The sequence below is a fragment of the Corythoichthys intestinalis genome, chromosome 16 (assembly GCF_030265065.1).
Source record: "Corythoichthys intestinalis isolate RoL2023-P3 chromosome 16, ASM3026506v1, whole genome shotgun sequence".
NCBI lineage: Eukaryota > Metazoa > Chordata > Actinopteri > Syngnathiformes > Syngnathidae > Corythoichthys > Corythoichthys intestinalis.
Genome location: NC_080410.1, coordinates 50,872,370 through 50,891,008, shown reverse-complemented (window position 1 = coordinate 50,891,008; position 18,639 = coordinate 50,872,370). Strand labels below are relative to the sequence as shown.

Below are 18,639 nucleotides of genomic sequence, written 5' to 3'. Positions count from 1 at the left end.
ATTTGAGTTTGTCAACCCCAGAATCCCCGCGTTACCGTTACAGCAAAACGAAATGTCCCTTAGCAATGAAAATCTCTTACCGTGACAAATGAGCGGGGAGCCAACACACTCCGGTAAGGCGGCGAAGGAACAAAGCCAGGCGATCCGTACGTGACCCGCTGGCGGACTTCACGTTAAGCGATTTTCATTGCTAAGTGACATTTCGTTTTGCTGTAACGGTAACGCGGGGATTCTGGGGTTGACAAACTCAAATCTAGCGTCATCGTTGACATTTGTTGATACTTGTTTGCTTGCTCTTGTGGGATTGTAATCAATAAATCTCATTTATTCTGCATTTCCTAATCAATAAACATTGTCTATTTTGCAAAAGTATGCCTGTAACTGATTCACCTCAAACCTGGAAATTTCGGAAAACAGACGTCCATATAATTTAAAAAATCATCGGGAAGTTAAGACTTTAATATAAACCATGCCATTTTTTTTTTTTACCCTGCCTTTTTTTTTTTTAACCCTGTCTTAAACGAATCTGAATCAAGAATCATTCAGAACCTTATTTGAAACGTGGAATCGGAATCGGAACCAGAATCGTTCAATTTCAAATTATGCCCAACCCTAGTGAAGTGTATATAAATCAGCCATGTGGTCTAGAGCCCAGTATTTTGGGGGCTCTTGTCTCCCACCGCCCCGTGGCGGCTTCCCAGCATCCTCCTGTCTCCGCCTTCCCCAGTCTTTTCTGCCTGGGTATCCGCCACGCGCTCCGTAGCGGGACGCTCGCTGGGTGCCGGCAGACTGGCTGGGTATTGCCCTGCCCTGGGCTTGGTGGCCCGTTGGGGTCCCGCGATGTGCCGTGCCAGTCGGGGGGGCTGCGGCGGTGGCTTGTGGGCTGGCTGGGCAGGCAGGGGTGGGCGTGGTAGTTGGTGCGTCCCCTTATCTCATCCCTGAAGGCCGGTTGATGGGGTGCGGATGGCCCGGGGGACAACCATGGATCTGGAGGGATGACGACGGCTCAGGAGGAGGGATGGGCTGCGCTGGCTCGCCCCCCCACCCGGTCTGGTGGGGGGGGGTGGTCCTGGGGTGGTGCCCGCGCGGTGTCTCTGCTCGTCTGTGGGGCTGTCGCCTGTTTGATGGGTTTGATGACATGGCTGGATGTGGTGGGACGAGCTTGGTTAGGGGGATAGGTGATGGGATGGTGTAGGGTAGGATGCCAACAAACTCACAGTCACAAGGGATTCACATGATTACTGGGTTCTAGATCACAGGGCTGATTTGTGTACACTCCACCTCTCCCAAACACTTATCTTTTAGACTCCCCCCCCACCTCTCTGTCCTTGGTTGTTGGGCCCCCCACGTGGTGTCAACCGGAAACACATTTAGCTGATGATAGCACGAACATATTCATAGTTAGTGTAGGTGTTCAGTGTATTTCTTGTGTTGTTTGTGTTTTTTCTGTCCCTCTCTCCTTTTCTTCTGTTCCCCCATAACTCCTTCCTGTTCCCTTCTTTGTCTTAATAAATGAGGTATGTTGAATAATCACAACGGGAGTATTTCATACTCCCATGTGAAACATTAAAACTATTCAGACTAATCGGACACTCAGATTTCCATTGTCAGTGTCAAACAGCTGAACAGGACAGGTTAAAAAAAAAAAAAAAAAGATCAAAACTACAAACCTGCCAATCATCGTTCACTTTAACTCACAGGTAGGGTTGTTCCGATCATGTTTTTTTGCTCCCGATTCAATTCCAATCATTCCCGATAATTTTTCCCGATCATATACATTTTGGAAATGCATTAAGAAAAAAATGAATAAAACTCGGACGAATATATACATTCAATATAAAGTACATAAGTACTGTATTTGTTTATTATGACAATAAATCTTCAAGATGGCATTTACATTGTTAACATTCTTTCTGTGAGAGGGATCCACGGATAGAAAGACTTGTGACTTTGTATATTGTGACTAAATGTTGCCATCTAGTGTATTTGTTGAGCTTTCAGTAAATGATACTGTGGCCATCCCAAATGCATGATGGGAAGTGGAACCATGACTGAGCGTAGTGCTACCAATTGGTATATCTTCTCTGCGTTGGGAAATAACATAAGGATTTAAGACAAAGATCAATTGCCACCTTGCTTCCCCACATTGCTTCCCATGATATATCTAATCTTAGGGAGAGGGATTGCAAGGCTTTAGCCAATTAAAAAAGGCTCCAAAGGCTGCCAAAATTCACTCTACTCATTTTGAGCTGCCTTTTATCTCTCTATATAGGTAAAACGGCGTCATTACAGATTGGGTACGACAATGAGAGAGAGGATCGTGCAGGGCATGCATTAATTGCGTTAAATATTTTAACATGACACATTTTAAAAAAATTAATTGCCGCCGTTATCGGGATAAATTTGATAACCCTACCTTAAGCCTAAACTAAAGACTCTGGATGAGTGTAACATATTATGTCGGTAACGTTAAATACAACTAGAAAACGATTTAATGAAAAAATATATAAATATTAAAAAAAAAGGCATGGCCGATATTTTTTTGCCGATTCTGATACTTTGAAAACGACGTGATCGGACATCTCTATTCACAGGTGTCAAAGCGATTCCAGAAAGGGCCAAGTGGGTGCAGGTTTGCTTTCCAACCAATGAAGAGGACACCTTTTCACCAATTAGATCTTTAAATGTGTAATCAGTTAAACTTTGTCAGGTGCTGCTTGTTTCAGCAGGAAGTTCATTGGTTAAACTCTCTGCGTTGTATCGGTTGGAACAAAATCCAGCACCCACTTGGCCCTTTCTGGAGTCGGTTTGACACCTGTGCTTTAACTCGTAAATTCCAGTGCACTGCTGACCAAGAAAAGCAGCAGAAGGGAGAGTGAGAGGCTGTCTGAGCATGAAGCAGAGAAACATAAATACATTTTTAAATTAAAAACCCGATCTTTTTCACCCAACTCCAATTCTCGAAAAAATGGCGCGATCAGCCTGATTTCCGAACACGTAATCAGATTGGGACATCCCTACTTGCTTCAATACCTCAACTTTGCTTACGATCAGTGTAACCCATTTCTATAGCTTTAATGCAGGTTATAGAGAAGTGCGCGCAAAGAGAAATCCTGACTTGACGAAAAGCACCGCGGCACGAGGCGCTGGCGAGAAGATGAAGCACGCAACGGGCTCATCCTTAACGGCTGACCTGTTTCTCCTGCCACTCAGAAAAAGGGGCCCATTGTGAAGCCTCCTCATCAATCATCATTCACGTCCTTTGAGCCTGGTTGTCACACTCCAAACCGAAAGACTGGGTGCACCTGCGCCGATTTCACGTTCCAATTCGAGACCGTGGTCACGTACTCGGCAAAGCGTGACCGATTCCCACGGAATCAGTGCAAACAAAAGCCCCGCTGCAAGTATTCCTCTAATGATAGGAGCCTGAGACAAGGTACTAACATTCTCCATAAATAACTGCCATTGGATGGTGATGATGACATCGTCACGGGAAGACGCCGAGCCCGGCAAACAACTGTCAGAGAAAGCAAACATCCCCTAATATGATAAAGGACACTCCAAAAAGCCAGCTATCGCGATCTTGTTCCCAGTGTTATGTCATCGGAGCTGTTATAAATAACATCCAATTGAATAGATAAATTGAGTTCCATCTTTTGACATTCATTTATAGCACCTTGATGTAAGTGAGGCGTTGTCGCAGTGGCGGAATAAATGTAAACAGATTTATCATTTCTTATCAGATGCCAACTCAGTTTTTACCATTAAAACAGTCTGTTGGAGTGTGAGATGCCTAAAAACGTTTCTGTTATGCTGCCGGATCTTCAAGTTAAACCGTTGTTTTTAGCTGGTAATACAGGATGTGAGAGATCCATGTTGTCATGCCAGTCATGATTAGACTTGAGGAATGCCGAGTGACATCATCGGCCGCGCTCAACGATGCAGTTTGAGCCGGCCGCAACCTTTCGAAAGCCTCGCCTGTAACACGAGCAGGGCGATGAAGCGGCAGCGGCGACGAGCGGGAGCTCAAATTACAGCCTGCGTGACTCGAGACAACACGCTTTGCTGCGGACTGCCAACTCGTTAGCGAGAATTGACACAAGATTTTGGATGGTCAGCATGTCTGCGGGGCCCGATTCCAAATTATCGTTTAAGTCCATCCACACCAAACTCATGCCTTTATCGTAGACTTAATAATGTATTGACGGGACACGGGGCCGATAAATAGGGGGCCTGCATTGTTGGTGGGGCCGTCAAAGCTGACCGAGTGTAATCACTGACAAAGAGCTTTTTTCGTTGAAAATTCTTGAGAATAAATGCTTAAACCCCCTAATTCTGTATAGATATGGACGTAAAACAGTCTTGATTTTTGGTTAAAAGCAAAATAAAAAAACTGCAGTTAGCGTTTATTTTACGTAAATATGTTGAAGTACAATGCTAGTTCGTTAGTGAATTTAGCTAGCGGCCGCCTGATGTAAACAGTGTTTTTCCAGTGAAAATTCTTGTGAATAAATGCTTAAATCCCAGAATCCTTTATAGATATGGAAGCAAAACAGTCTCGATTATTGGTTAAAAGCAAAAAAAACAAACAAAAAAAACAAACAAACAAACATGCAGTTCGCATTTATTTTATGTAAATATGTCAAAGTACAATGCTAGTCAGTTAGTGAATGTAGCTAGCGGCCGCCTTATGTAAACAGAGCTTTTCTGATGAAAGTTTTTGTGAATAAATGGTTGAATCCCCAAATTCTTAATATATATGGATGCAAAACAGTATTGATTCTTGGTTAAAAGCAAAAAAAAAAAAAACGTACAGTTAGCGTTTATTTTACGTAAATATGTTGAATACAATGCTAGTTCGTTAGTGAATTTAGCTAGCACCCGCCTGATGTAAACAGTGTTTTTCTAGTGAAAATTCTCGTGAATAAATGCCTAAATCCCTGAATCCTTTATAGATATGGACGCAAAACAGTCTCGATTCGTGGTTAAAAGCAAAAAACATGCAGTTCGCATTTATTTCAAAGTACAATGCTAGTCAGTGAATGTAGCTAGCGGCCGCTTGATGTAAACAGAGCTTTTTTGGTGAAAATTCTTATGAATAAATGGTTAAATCCCCAAATTCTTTATAGATATGGATGTAAAACAGTCTCGATTCTTGGTTAAAAGCAAAATAAAAATTTTTTAAAAAGCATTCAGTTCTCATTTATTTTACGTAAATATGTCGAAGGACAATGATAGTCAGCTAGTGAAGCTAGCTAGCGGCCGCCTGATGTAAACAGTGTTTTTCCAGTGAAAATTCTTGTGAATAAATGCCTAAATCCCTGAATCCTTTATAGATATGGACGATTCTTGGTTAAAAGCAAAAAACATGCAGTTAGCATTTATTTTACGTAAATATGTCAAAGGACAATGCTTGTCTCCTAGTGAATGTAGCTAGTGGCCGCCTGAGGTAAACAGAGCTTTTTCAGTGAAAATTCATGTGAATAAATGGTTAAATCCCTGAATTCTTTATAGATATGGATGCAAAACAGTCTCGATTCTTGGTTAAAAGCAAAATAAAAATGTTTTAAAAAGCATTCAGTTCTCATTTATTTTACGTAAATATGTCGAAGGACAATGATATTCAGTTAGTGAATGTAGCTAGTGGTCACCTTATGTAAAAGAGCTTTTCTGGGGAAAATAAATGGTTAATCCCCAAATTCTTTATAGATATGGATGTAAAAGAGTCTCGATTCTTGGTTAAAAGCAAAAAAAAAAAAAAAAAAAGCGCAGTTAGCATTTATTTTACGTAAATATGTCGAAGGACAATGCTTGTCTCCTCGTAACTGTAGTTAGCGACCGCCTGAGGTAAACAGAGCTTTTCCGGTGAAAATTCTTGTGAAAAATAGGTTAAATCCCCAAATTATTTATAGATATGGACGTAAAACAGTCCTGATTCTTGGTTATAAGCAAAAAAACATGCAGTTAGTGTTTATTTTACCTGAATATGTCAAAGTACAATGCTAGTCTGTTAGTGAATGTAGCTAGTGGCCGCCTGATGTAAATAGAGCTTTTCCGGTGAAATTTTTTGTGGATAAATGCTTAAAATCCCCGAATTCTTTATAGATATGAATTAGGGCTGTCAAAATTATCGCGTTAATGGGAGGTAATTAATTTTTTTAATTAATCACGTAAAAAAATATAAATTATATATATATATATATTGTTGTTTTTCACTTAAGAGGCATGGTCTATTGTTTTTAGTTGTGATTTCTTAAAAAGTATTTTTGAATTTAAGAGTAAATATTTATCGCGTTTAAATGGGTGTACTTGATTATTAATATATACTGTATTCTCACTGTGTTATTGTAAATTGGTTAAAAAAAATTGGGGGGGCGCAATAATATCGCATATCGCAATAATTTATGAGAATAATTATCGCACACTAAAATTTGTTATCGCGACAGGCCTAGTGGGCGGCGCCCTACTTGAATGCGAGGCACAGAGCATGACCAATCTGAGCCGTCAATGCCATTATGAAGTCTAAGCCTTTATAGAGCGTCACAATACCTTAGGAAGTTTTAGCAACCTTTCCAGCAAGCCCTACCCTGAAGCTCATTGTTTTCTCCCCACAGAGGGAATCCCGACAAGTGCGACATATGGGGAAACACGCCGCTCCACCTGGCCGCCGCCAACGGTCACCACAACTGCCTTTTCTTCCTGGTGTCGTTCGGTGCCAACGTGTGGTGCCTGGACAACGACTACCACACCCCGCTGGACATGGCCGCCACCAAGAATCACATGGACTGCGTCCGCTACCTGGACTCCATCGCCTCCAAGCAGATGGGCCTCAACCCCAAACTGGTGAACAAGCTGAAAGAGCGGGCCTTCCGAGACGCGGAACGGCGCATCAAGGAGTGCGCCAAGATGCAGAAGAAGCACCACAAGCGCATGGAGAAGAAGTTTCAGAAGGAGGCCCCCGAGGCGTCCTTGTCTGACGTCATGAGTTTTTCCAGTTACAGCAGCGGCTCGGTCAGCCACAAGCTGCACAACTTCAACGCCGCCACCGTCAGTGTGCCATATTCGCAGGTTTACACTTGTTTCGCTATTTCACTAGCCAACATCCCGATATTGTCCAAAAATCGGATACCGATATACAGTCCCTGACAAGAGTTTTGTCGCTTATCCATTTTGTTGAAACAATTGCTAATAACCTGACTGTTAATGATTCCATTGGTTTCAGGAATGGCTCATATGAAAGCTAAGACCCTCCCAAATGATGCTGAATGTACAAAAGTAGATTTGCTTCACTGAAAAAAGATATATCATTTAACGCAGACATAAAGGTCAAATTTTGGCAAGACAAAGGTTTTGTCGCCTACAGAAAGTAGTGTGAAAACTGAATAGAAAATGTACTTCAAATTAGGGCTGTCAAACGATTAAAAATTTTAATCGAGTTAATTACAGCTTAAAAATGAATTAATCGTAATTAATCGCCAATACAAACCATCTATAAAATATGCCATATTTTTCTGTAAATTATTGTTGGAATGGAAAGATAAGACACAAGATGGATGTATACATTCAACATACCGTACATAAGTATTGGATTTGTTTATTATAACAATAAATCAACAAGATGGCATTACCATTATTAACATTCTGTTAAAGCGATCCATGGATAGAAAGACTTGTAGTTCTTAAAAGATAAATGTTAGTACAAGTTATAGACATTTTATATTAAAACCCCTCTTACTGTTTTCATTTTAATAAAATTTGTGAAATTTTCAATCAAAAAATAAACTAGCAGCCCGCCATTGTTGATGCCAATAATTACTTACACAATGCTCATGGGTGCTGAAGGCTATAAAATCAGTTGCACCCAAGCACCAGCAGAGGGCGACAAAACTCCGAAAAACAGTACACATTTCACTGTGCTTTCATTTTAATGTTTGACCAGGGCATGTGCGTTAATTGCGTCAAATATTTTAATGTGATTAATTAAATACAAAAACATGTTACATAACATAAGTAAATTAAGTAGTGGTGCTGTGAGATCCAAATTACATATTTTGTATGACTTCCATGCAGAGGCGTACAAGGGTCCCCGGGGGCCCCAGGCACCAACAAGCAACATGGGGCCCTTTGAGCGTGTGCAAGTAAGGGGAACAGTTGGACTTGGAGCAATAGCATATTTAATAAAAGTATAATAACGCCTCGGTCTCATAGAGCGCTTTTTAGGACACTCAAAGTGCCCAGCTTCTACTACATTAGGACATAAAACTACAGTAACGTAGTACACTCACCGCTGTCTTGCTTCCTTTTCCCCTCTTCCGCTTTTTTCTTTCTTCTGTTGCTTCCAGAAGGATAAAAAAAGCCAAATCGCCGCTCACTGGGAGGGAGGGGGGGGAGTGTAGAGCGAGTGAAGGGGCCCCTTCAGGGAACTCAGACACAAGGCTTTCACTGGCATGGTCGCAGTAAAGCTGCGTGTGCTAAATCTGTTGGCCCTCTGGGGGCCCGAGGCAATTGCCTGGTCTGCCTAATGGACGCGACGCCTCTGCTTCCATGGGCTTCGGCAAGGATTCATACAATTTATTGATGAAGTGATCAGGAACATCAAAGAAAGCAGTTTTGCATGCCTCCCAGAGGTCATCAACATTTTTGGGTTTCGTTTTCCATGCTTCCTCTTTCACCCTTTTCATGTCTGGTGACTGGGCTGGCCAGTCCTGGAGGATCTTGATCTTCTTTGCCTTGAGGAACTTTGAGGTAGAGAGAGAATTTGTCCCTTTTTATGGTTAGGAATGTAAGAGGCAGCTAAGATTTGTTGATATTTCAGACTATTTATGTTGCCTTCCACCCTGCAGATCTCTCACACACCCCCATACTGGATGTAACTCTAGACCATGATTTTGCCACCACCAACCTTCACTGTTTTGTGTCAGGAATGCGGGGGCAGGCAGGTTGTGTGGACCCAATTGCAGGGAAACAATAACGCAAGGCAGGTGGCAGAGAACTCAAAAAATGGTTTTAATTATAACTAACAAAAGCACAAAGTACAAACAAAAGGACTGGGGATCAAAAGGCAAGGTTCTAACCAAAACTTACTTAAACGGAGGGACTGGTACACGAAGGCTTGGAGAGGTCTTGACTTTGACACAGACAGACATTGACGATGACGCAACAAGGAGTGACAAGAAACTGGGTCATTATATACACACACGCAGACAAGGGGTAACGAGACGAGGAACAGCTGGGTAACACAGGTGGATGCAGATTGCAGGATACACTGGGAGAACACACACAGGTGAAAGCAATGGGCAATCACAGGGACAAGTCACACTAGGAGAAAACACAAAATCTAAGAGTTTTGTGGCTAAAGGTGGATTTTTCAGACAAATCTTCCATTGAATTACACCACAGTCGCCGCAAATATTGCAGGAGACCTACTGGAGCCCGCATGGATCTGAGATTTACTCAGAAAACAGTGAAGTTTGGTGGTGGCAAAATCATGGTCTGGGGTTACATCCAGTATGGGGTGTGCGAGAGATCTGCAGGGTGGAAAGCAACATAAATATTCTGAAATATCAACAAATCTTAGCTGCCTCTTACATTCCTAACCATAAAAAGGGACAAATTCTCTCTCTACCTCAAAGTTCCTCAAGGCAAAGAAGATCAAGATCCTCCAGGACTGGCCAGCCCAGTCACCAGACATGAAAAGGGTGAAAGAGGAAGCATGGAAAACGAAACCCATTGCATACTTCAAAGTTCCTCAAGGCAAAGAAGATCAAGATCCTCAAGGACTGGCCAGCCCAGTCACCAGACATGGACACCATTGAGCATGTCTAGGGGTAGGATGAAAGAAGAAGCATGGAAGACGAAACCCAAGAATGTTGATAAACGCTGGAAGGCATGCAAGACTGCTTTCTTTGATGTTCCTGATGACTTCATCAATAAATTGGATGAATCCTTGCCGAACCGCATGGATGCAGCCCTTCAAGCCCATGGAAGTTATACAAAATATTCAATTTGGATCTCACAGCACCATTACTTAATTAGCTTATGTTATGTAACATATTTTTGTCTTTGAAGTACATTTTTTGTTCAATTTTCACGCACTTTCTGTAGGCGACAAAACTTTTGTCTTGCCAAAATTGGACCTTTATGTCTTCATTAAATGATCAATCTTTTTTTCAGTGAAACAAATATATTTTTGTACATTCAACATCATTTGGGAGGGTCTTAGCATTCATATGAGCCATTTCTAAAACCAATTGAATCATTAAAAGTCAATTATTAGCAAGTGTTTCTACAAAATGGATATGTGACAAGACTTTTGTCAGGGACTGTATGCGGTCGTGGATGTGGATGCTTTAGCCGTCATTAAGCTACTGTACATCCTTTTTGTGTTGCCGCCAGGCTACGCTTCACGCCACGAACCGAGGGAAAACCAAGATCCAGAAGAAGCTGGAGAAAAAGAAACAAGGAGACGGGACTTTCAAGATCTACGAGGACGGGAGAAAGAGCGTGCGCTCCCTCTCCGGACTCCAACTGGGCAACGACGTCATGTTCATGAAACCCGGAACGTACGTGGGCCCCAAGGATTATGGGCGCCGCAACGTCCGCGACATGTTCCCCAGAGAGCACGACGACGACGCCATTTCACGTGCCATCAGCGAGCCGGACCTTCACGCCGTCCCGTCGGAGGTCAGCACCGACTCGGGACACGATTCCCTGTTCAACCGGCCCGGGCTGGGCACCATGGTCTTCAGGAGAAACTATGTCAGCGGAGGGATGTTCGACCTGGGCGACCCGGACGGAGCCGACGGCCCGGGTGACGGCGCGCGCCTTCGCAGCAGAGCGCACCCTCGCCGCAGCCTGGACGACGACAGCATCGGAAGCGCTCGCAGCTTGCAGGAGAGGAATCTGGAGGAGCTCCCCTGGGAGGAGGTGGAATTGGGACTGGACGATGACGACGAGGCCCACACCGCCCCTCTGGAGGTCTTTTTGGCCACGCAGAGCATGAGCGAGTTCTTTTCCATCTTTAGGAGGGAGAAGATTGACCTCCAGGCACTGCTGCTTTGCTCCGACCAGGACCTCAAGAGCATCCACATCCCTTTAGGACCAAGGAAAAAAATCTTGGACGCCTGCCAGAGACGCCTCGAGACCATAGAGGACCCGGAGTGTATCGAGGACACTGAACTGTGAGTCGTTTTCAGTCATCCATTTTCTCTAATCAAGTCAGGTTACGTTCATTGACACTAGGACCGTTCAAATCGCACATTTTTGCACCAGAGTCCTAGTCTGAACCCTAATTTGCCCCCAATGGGTTGGCAGTGTGAATGGATAAATGTTTGCTAATGTAAAGCGCTTTGGACATGGTAACCATGTAAATAAATGCGTGATATACAGTGGGGAGAAGAAGTATTTGATACACTGCCGATTTTGCTGGTTTTCCCACATGCAAGCCATGTAGAGGTCTGTAATTTGTATCATAAGTTCTCTTCAACTGTGAGAGACGGAATCTAATACAAATATCCAGAAAATCACATTGTATAATTTTTAAATAATAAATTTGTATTTAACTGTATGAAATAAGTTATTTGATACATTACCAACTAGTAAATATTTCGGCTCTTAGCCCTTTTTTAAGAACCCCTCCTGTTCGCCATTCATTACCAGAAGTAACTGCACCTGTTTGAACTTGTTACCTGTATAAAACACACCTGTTCATATGCTCAAACAAACAAACAAACTCCAACCTCTCCACAATGGCCAAGACCAAAGAGCTGTGTAAGGACATCAGGGATAAAATAATAAACCTGCACAAGGCTGGGATGGGCTACAGGAAAATAAGCAAGCAGCTTGGTGAGAAGGTAACAACTGTTGGAGCGATTATTAGAAAATGGAAGAAGTTCAAGTTGACGGTCAATCTGCCTCGTTCTGGGGCTCCATGCAAGATCTCACCTCGTGGGGCATCACTGATCATGAGGAAGGTGAGGGATCAGCCCAGAACTACACAGCAGGACCTGGTCAATGACCTGAAGAGAGCTGGAACCACAGTCTCGAAGAAAACCATCGGAAACACGTTACGCCATCATGGATTAAAATCCTACAGCGCACGCAAGATCCCGCTACTGAAGCCAGTGCGTGTCCAGACACGTCTGAAGTTTGCCACTGACCATCTGGATGATCCAGAGGAGCAATGGGAGAAGGTCATGTGGTCAGATGAGACCAAAATTGAACTTTTTGGTCCAAACTCGGCTCATCGTGTTTGGAGGAAAAAGAAGGATGAGTACAACCCCAAGAACACCATCCCAACCGTGAAACATGGAGGAGGAAACATCATTTTTTGGGGGCTGCTTCTCTGCCAAGGGTACAGGACGACTGCACCGTATTGAGGGGAGGATGGATGGGGCTATTTATCGCCAGATCTTGGCTGACAACCTCTTTCCTTCAGTGAGAGCCCTGAAGATGGGTCGTGGCTGGGTCTTCCAGCATGACAACGACCCAAAGCACACAGCCAAGGCAACTAAAGAGTGGCTCCGTAAGAAGCATCTTAAGAACCTGGAGTGGCCTAGCCAGTCACCAGATCTGAACCCGTTAGAAAATCTATGGAGGGAGCTGAAAGTCCATGTTGCCCGGCAGCAGCCCCGAAACCTGAAGATCTGCATGGAGGAGTGGGCCAAAATCCCTGCTGCAGTGTGTGCAAACCTTGCCAAGGACTACAGGAAATGTTTGGTATCTGTAATAGCAAACAAAGGTTTCTGTACCAAATATTAAGTTCGATTTTTGTGATGTATCAAATACTTATTTGATGCAATTAAATGAAAATGTATTATTTAAAAATCATACACCGTGATTTTCTGTTTTTTTTTTGTATTAGATTCCGTCCCTCACAGTTGAAGAGAACTTATGATACAAATTACAGACCTCTAAATCGGCAGTGTATCAAATACTTGTTCTCCCCACTGTAAATACTAGCCCCATCTCCATTTTTTAAACTTTAACTGTCAACAGGATGTTGTGCTTGTCAACAAATTTACGTCATCAACTACGTCGACAAACTTGATTAGTCGGATTGGTTTTACTGTCCTCTAGGCACACCTCTGCATCCCACATGAGTGCCTTATATACAGGTCAGCGAGAAGTAAAAAAGCGGCCCTACAAGGGCTACTGATAAATGACTGGAAACTTACATTTTTCTTTATTTAAAGGGTACAACTGGGACGAGATTGTTAAATGAGTAACACGTCTCATATGCCTCGTTAGGCTTCAGGTAGTCTAACTCTGACGCTAGCGCTAACGTCGGTCAAACTGCCTTTAACAACAACAACAAAAAAAGAAATAAAGTTAGTCACGACGTCTGGAGTCTTTGTCTCGCTGCACCTCTGCATCTGCTTAGATTGAGGTCGAGAGGCTCAAATGTCCAGCTCTGACCTGCTACCCTGCTCCGTTCGTGTGCTAATATTACATCAGTCCAAAACTGCACAGCCTGTACACCAAGGAACCAGCACATCTAGTTTCACGCTGAATCTCATTGTATTTCAAAGTTGTCACAAATTCAGCCGGGTCCCCAAATACGTTGAGTAAAAATGAAAACAAAAAGTGTAATGGGATAGCCTGACAAGCCTGGAGGGCCTAAAAGTCAAGAGAGATGAGTTGGCATCTGTTGTACAAGGTCTCCCTGTTGAGGTGTTCTTAGCATGCCCCACTGGGACGAAGCAAGCCAGGAAATGCTAGAGAGAAAGAGAGCCCCCTTTCAGACTTATACTGTAAAGCTAAAGTGATATATTTGCTCAAATTCCCACCGGAAAACTATACAGAAGTGCGGCTATATGCGCAGATAAAGCTTTTCTACCATCAAATTAAAATGATCACATCTCTGCTTTTCTGTGGTCCAACAGTGCCAAATAAGAACTGGGATAGAGTTTTAAATACTTACTTTTGAGTAATTTTGATGCCAGCACTCTTAGGGTGCTTTAACGACCCCACGTGATTGATCACACCGGCGTGATCACAGGACTCAGGTGGTTAATTGCATGCCATTGATAGCAATAGATATCTAAAATATACACTCACCGGCCACTTTATTAGGTACACCATGCTAGTAACGGGTTGGACCCCCTTTTGCCTTCAGAACTGCCTCAATTCTTCGTGGCATAGATTCAACAAGGTGCTTGAAGTTCGGTCCATATTGACATGATGGCATCACACGGTGCAGATTTGTCGGCTGCACATCCATGATGCTAATCTCCCGTTCCACCACATCCCAAAGATGCTCTATTGGATTGAGATCTGGTGACTGTGGAGGCCATTTGAGTACAGTGAACTCATTGTCATGTTCAAGAAACCATTCTGAGATGATTCCAGCTTCATGACATGGCGCATTATCCTGCTGAAAGTAGCCATCAGAAGTTGGGTACATTGTGGTCATAAAGGGATGGACATGGTCAGCAACAATACTCAGGTAGGCTGTGGCGTTCCAACGGTGCTCAATTGGTACCAAGGGGCCCAAAGAGTGCCAAGAAAATATTCCCCACACCATTACACCACCACCACCAGCCTGAACCGTTGATACAAGGCAGGATGAATCCATGCTTTCATGTTGTTGACACCAAATTCTGACCCTACCATCCGAATGTCGCAGCAGAAATCGAGACTCATCAGACCAGGCGACGTTTTTCCAATCTTCTATTGTCCAATTTCGATGAGCTTGTGCAAATTGTAGTCTCAGTTCCCTGTTCTTTGCTGAAAGGAGTGGCACCCAGCGTGGTCTTCTGCTGCTGTAGCCCATCTGCCTCAAAGTTCGACGTACTGTGCGTTCAGAGATGCTCTTCTGCCTACCTTGGTTGTAACGGGTGGTTATTTGAGTCACTGTTGCCTTTCTACCAGCTCGAACCAGTCTGGCCATCTGACCTCTGGCATCAACAAAGCATTTCCGCTCACTGGATATTTTTTCTTTTTCGGACCATTCTCTGTAAACCCTAGAGATGGTTGTGCGTGAAAATCCCAGTAGATCAGCAGTTTCTGAAATACTCACACCAGCCCTTCTGGCACCAACAACCATGGCACGTTCAAAGTCACTCAAATCACCTTTCTTCCCCATAATGATGCTCGGGTTTGAACTGCAGGAGATTGTCTTAAACCTTGTCTACATGCTTAAATGCACTGAGTTGCCGCCACGTGATTGTCTGATTAGAAATTAAGTGTTAACGAGCAGTTGGACAGGTGTACCTAATAAAGTGGCTGATGAGTGTATAAACCGGAAAGACTGGCTGTGAATGCTCATCTTTATCTGCCATTGACGGTATTAGACAGTCAATACATTTTTGAGTAATGTTGATGCCAGCACTCTGTGTGAAATAGTTTATCTGTAAGGGCACTTTAAAGACCCCACGTGATTGATCACACCGGCGTGATCACAGGACTCAGTGGGTTCACTGCTTGCCGTTGATGGCAGTAGATGTCCAAAAATTTATAAACCGGAAAGACTGGCTGTGAATACTCATCGATAAGTGCCATTGACGGCATTAGACGTTCATTCTATTTCGACTGGGAGGGGTGAATGCACGAATGTCAGACAATTATTTAAAAAAAAAGCACTTTTGAATACAGTTGATGCCAACACTCTGTTAGGGTGCTTTAAAGACCCCACGTTATTGATCACACCAGCGTGATCACAGGACTCAGGTGGTTAATTGCATGCCATTAATTGAAATATATGTCTAAAAAGAATTAACCGGAAAGCCTGGCTGTGAATGATCATCTATAAGTGCCGTTGACAGCATTAGACATTCAATCCATTTTGACTGGGAGGGGTGAATGAACGAATGTCAGATAATTATGTGAAAAAAAATAAAAAAATAAAAATGCACTTTCGAGTAATGTTGATGCTAGCACTCTGTCAAATAGTTTATCTAATAGGGTGCATTAAAGACCCCATGTGATTGATCACACGTGCGTGATCACAGGACTCCGGTGGTTAATTACATGCCATTGAAGGTGATAGATATCTCAAACATATAAATCGGAAAGACTAGTGAAGGAAAAGAGTTGATTATTCCTTGTTACAGGTTGTTTTATTCTTATAACGAACAGGAGATGATGACACAGAACTCGGGAATAAAAAGAACAACGAATTTACACTTAAAGACAGACAAACAGAAAAGACATGACATGCCGGTACCGGGACACAGAGAGTGTGTGTTGCGCCTCCCACCGCCTACACTTTTTACCCACCCTCTCTAGAATTGCTTGGAATGTGCAACCCCCAGACTTGATCAGATTACATACATTGGTACGAGGACAAAGGGCCTGTGTGAATATAGGAAGAAAAGCAAAGTGGCATCTTTTACATATGATTATTGTGAATAAATGGAAATATATTTCTACACTAGCTGTGAATACTCATCTATAAGTGCGATTGACAGCATTAGACGTTCAATCCATTTTGACCGGGAGGGGCAATTAATGGCGATAGATGTCTAAAATACATAAACCGGAAAGACTGGCTGTGAATGGTCATTTATATGTGCCATTGACGACATTAGACGTTCAATCCATTTCGACAGGGACGGGTGAATGAATGAATTTCAGATAATTATGTAGAAAAAAAAAACGCACTTTCGAGTAATGTTGACGCCAGCACTCTGTGAAATAGTTTATCTGTTAGGGTGCCTTAAAGACCCCACGTGATTGATCACACCGGCGTGATCACAGGACTCAGGTGGTTAATTGCATGCCATTGATGGCGATAGACTTCTAACTAGTGGTGCAACAATTAATCGATTAACTCGAGTATTCGATTAGAGAAAAATATTCGAATTAAATTTTGCTGCTTCGAGTATTCATTTAATTAAAGTGGCGTTGTAATGGTTAATTTTGAAAGTGTTTGTATTTAGTTTTATTGATTTAGGTGGATACAATGCCCTCCAGTCTGCCTCGTTTAACATGGCTGAATCCAGCTGCTCCATGTTGAGACCAACATAAGTTTTTGTTTGAGCTAATGTTTTTTTAATGCATTCGTCATTTAGTTTATAGGTATATTTAGCCGTTTTTTGTAGGAATATTAGGAATATGTGTCTGAACCATTTGTTAAGAGCACTGTAAAAAAACAAAACAAAAAAAACATTAGCAATTTATAGCATTTAAGCTAGCGGACTTTTGCTATGTAAGTTATAGATAGATCCTTGTTTATTAATTTTTTTGAGCTCAGCTCAGGTATTTTAATTTTTCATTTTTCTTATCCGATTACTCGATTATTCGAACTAACTAGTTCATCGATTAATCGACTACTAAAATAATCAATAGCTGCAGCCTTACTTCTAACACATATAAACCGGAAAGACTGGCTGTGAATGCTCATCTTTAAGTGCCATTGATGGCATTAGACGTTCAATCCTTTTCGACTGGAAGGGGTGAATGAACGAATGTCAGATGATTATGTAAAAAAAAAAAAAAAAAAAAAAAAAGCACTTTGGAGTAATGTTGATGCCAACAGTGTGAAATAGTTTATTTGTTAGGGTGCTTTAAAAGCCACACGTGATTGATCACACCGGCGTGATCACAGGACTCAGGTGGTTAATTGCATGCCATTGATGGCAATAGATGTCTAAAACATATCAACTGGACAGACTGGCTGTGAATGGTCATCTATAAGTGCCATTGACGGCATTAGACGTTCAATCAGACTATTATGGGAAAAAAATAGCTCTTTCAAGTAATGTTGACAGCAGTGCTCTATGTGAAATAAAGCACATGGGACTTATAAAACTCTGAGCCTTCATAAAGTTTTGATGACGACCCATTGCTACTAATCCATATCGCTGCTAATCCATGTGGTTTTTTTTCCAATTACATTTTGCAGATGATTCAAGCAGCAGTGCAGACAGAGACATCTTAACCATCTACCTCTAAAGTGGAGAGGATCCATGGAAAGATTGAAAGTTGCATGGTTGAACAAACATGTTGTGTCGCGGTCCATGTTGACCCCCGTGGGGTTGACTGTGCATTTTCTTGTTTTCCACTAAACACACTTAACGTGTTTTTTTTCTAAGCACGCTTTGTTATTAATGTAAGACGACTTTCCCTCGGCTCGTGTTTACACATAGCAAGCCCGCTCTTTGCCGAGGCGAGGCGGGGCGGGGCGGGACAAGTGCACATTTGCAGTTGTGATTGACTTCGATGTGTGTGAACACGGTCCGGCTTATCACCATTTGTTGTACTTGCACACGCTCTGTAGTGCATGTTGAGTCAATATTTATGTAGATAATATCAGGCAGAACAATATATATGACATTTTTATCATGTCGGAGTACTTCTCCGCACTAAAGTACGGCGCTGAGGTGTTGGTATTTGGATTAGATTATGTAATAAATGCTCTAAACCTCATGTTTACATGTGCTTTCTTTGCACACGGAGGACATCATTATTTCTATGTGCAGGGATGTTAAATATATATTCCATGCGGGCTTCTTTTTCAGTTTTTGCCAAAAATTTACAGTTCTTCCAAAATATTCATTTATATAACCCAAAAAAGTTCCATTTATTTCCTGGAGGCGTACTCACTATTTTTGACCAAAAACTCACAACATGACACCCGTGTACGTCGATTTTCTTACGGTCCCTCACAAAAATCTTGTTGCTTATTCATTTTGTTGA

At 42.5% G+C, this 18,639-nt stretch overlaps 1 protein-coding gene across 3 annotated transcripts in view; it reads left to right on the top strand.

The window, feature by feature from the left end:
- The window catches only part of ush1ga (Usher syndrome 1Ga (autosomal recessive)), a 31,093-nt gene extending 12,653 nt beyond the window's left edge, over positions 1–18,440 (top strand). The window contains exons 2-4 of one of the 3 annotated variants that reach the window (XM_057817003.1): positions 6,615–7,047; positions 10,396–11,180; positions 17,846–18,440. In XM_057817003.1, coding sequence (XP_057672986.1) covers positions 6,615–7,047; positions 10,396–11,180; positions 17,846–17,849 — 1,222 coding nt within the window. In that variant the 3' untranslated portion in view covers positions 17,850–18,440. Of the gene's footprint in view, positions 1–6,614; positions 7,069–10,395; positions 11,185–17,845 lie in introns of those variants that run through there. The other 2 variants (XM_057817000.1, XM_057817001.1) reach the window with 2 other exon arrangements.
- Positions 18,441–18,639: the final 199 nt, after the last annotated feature.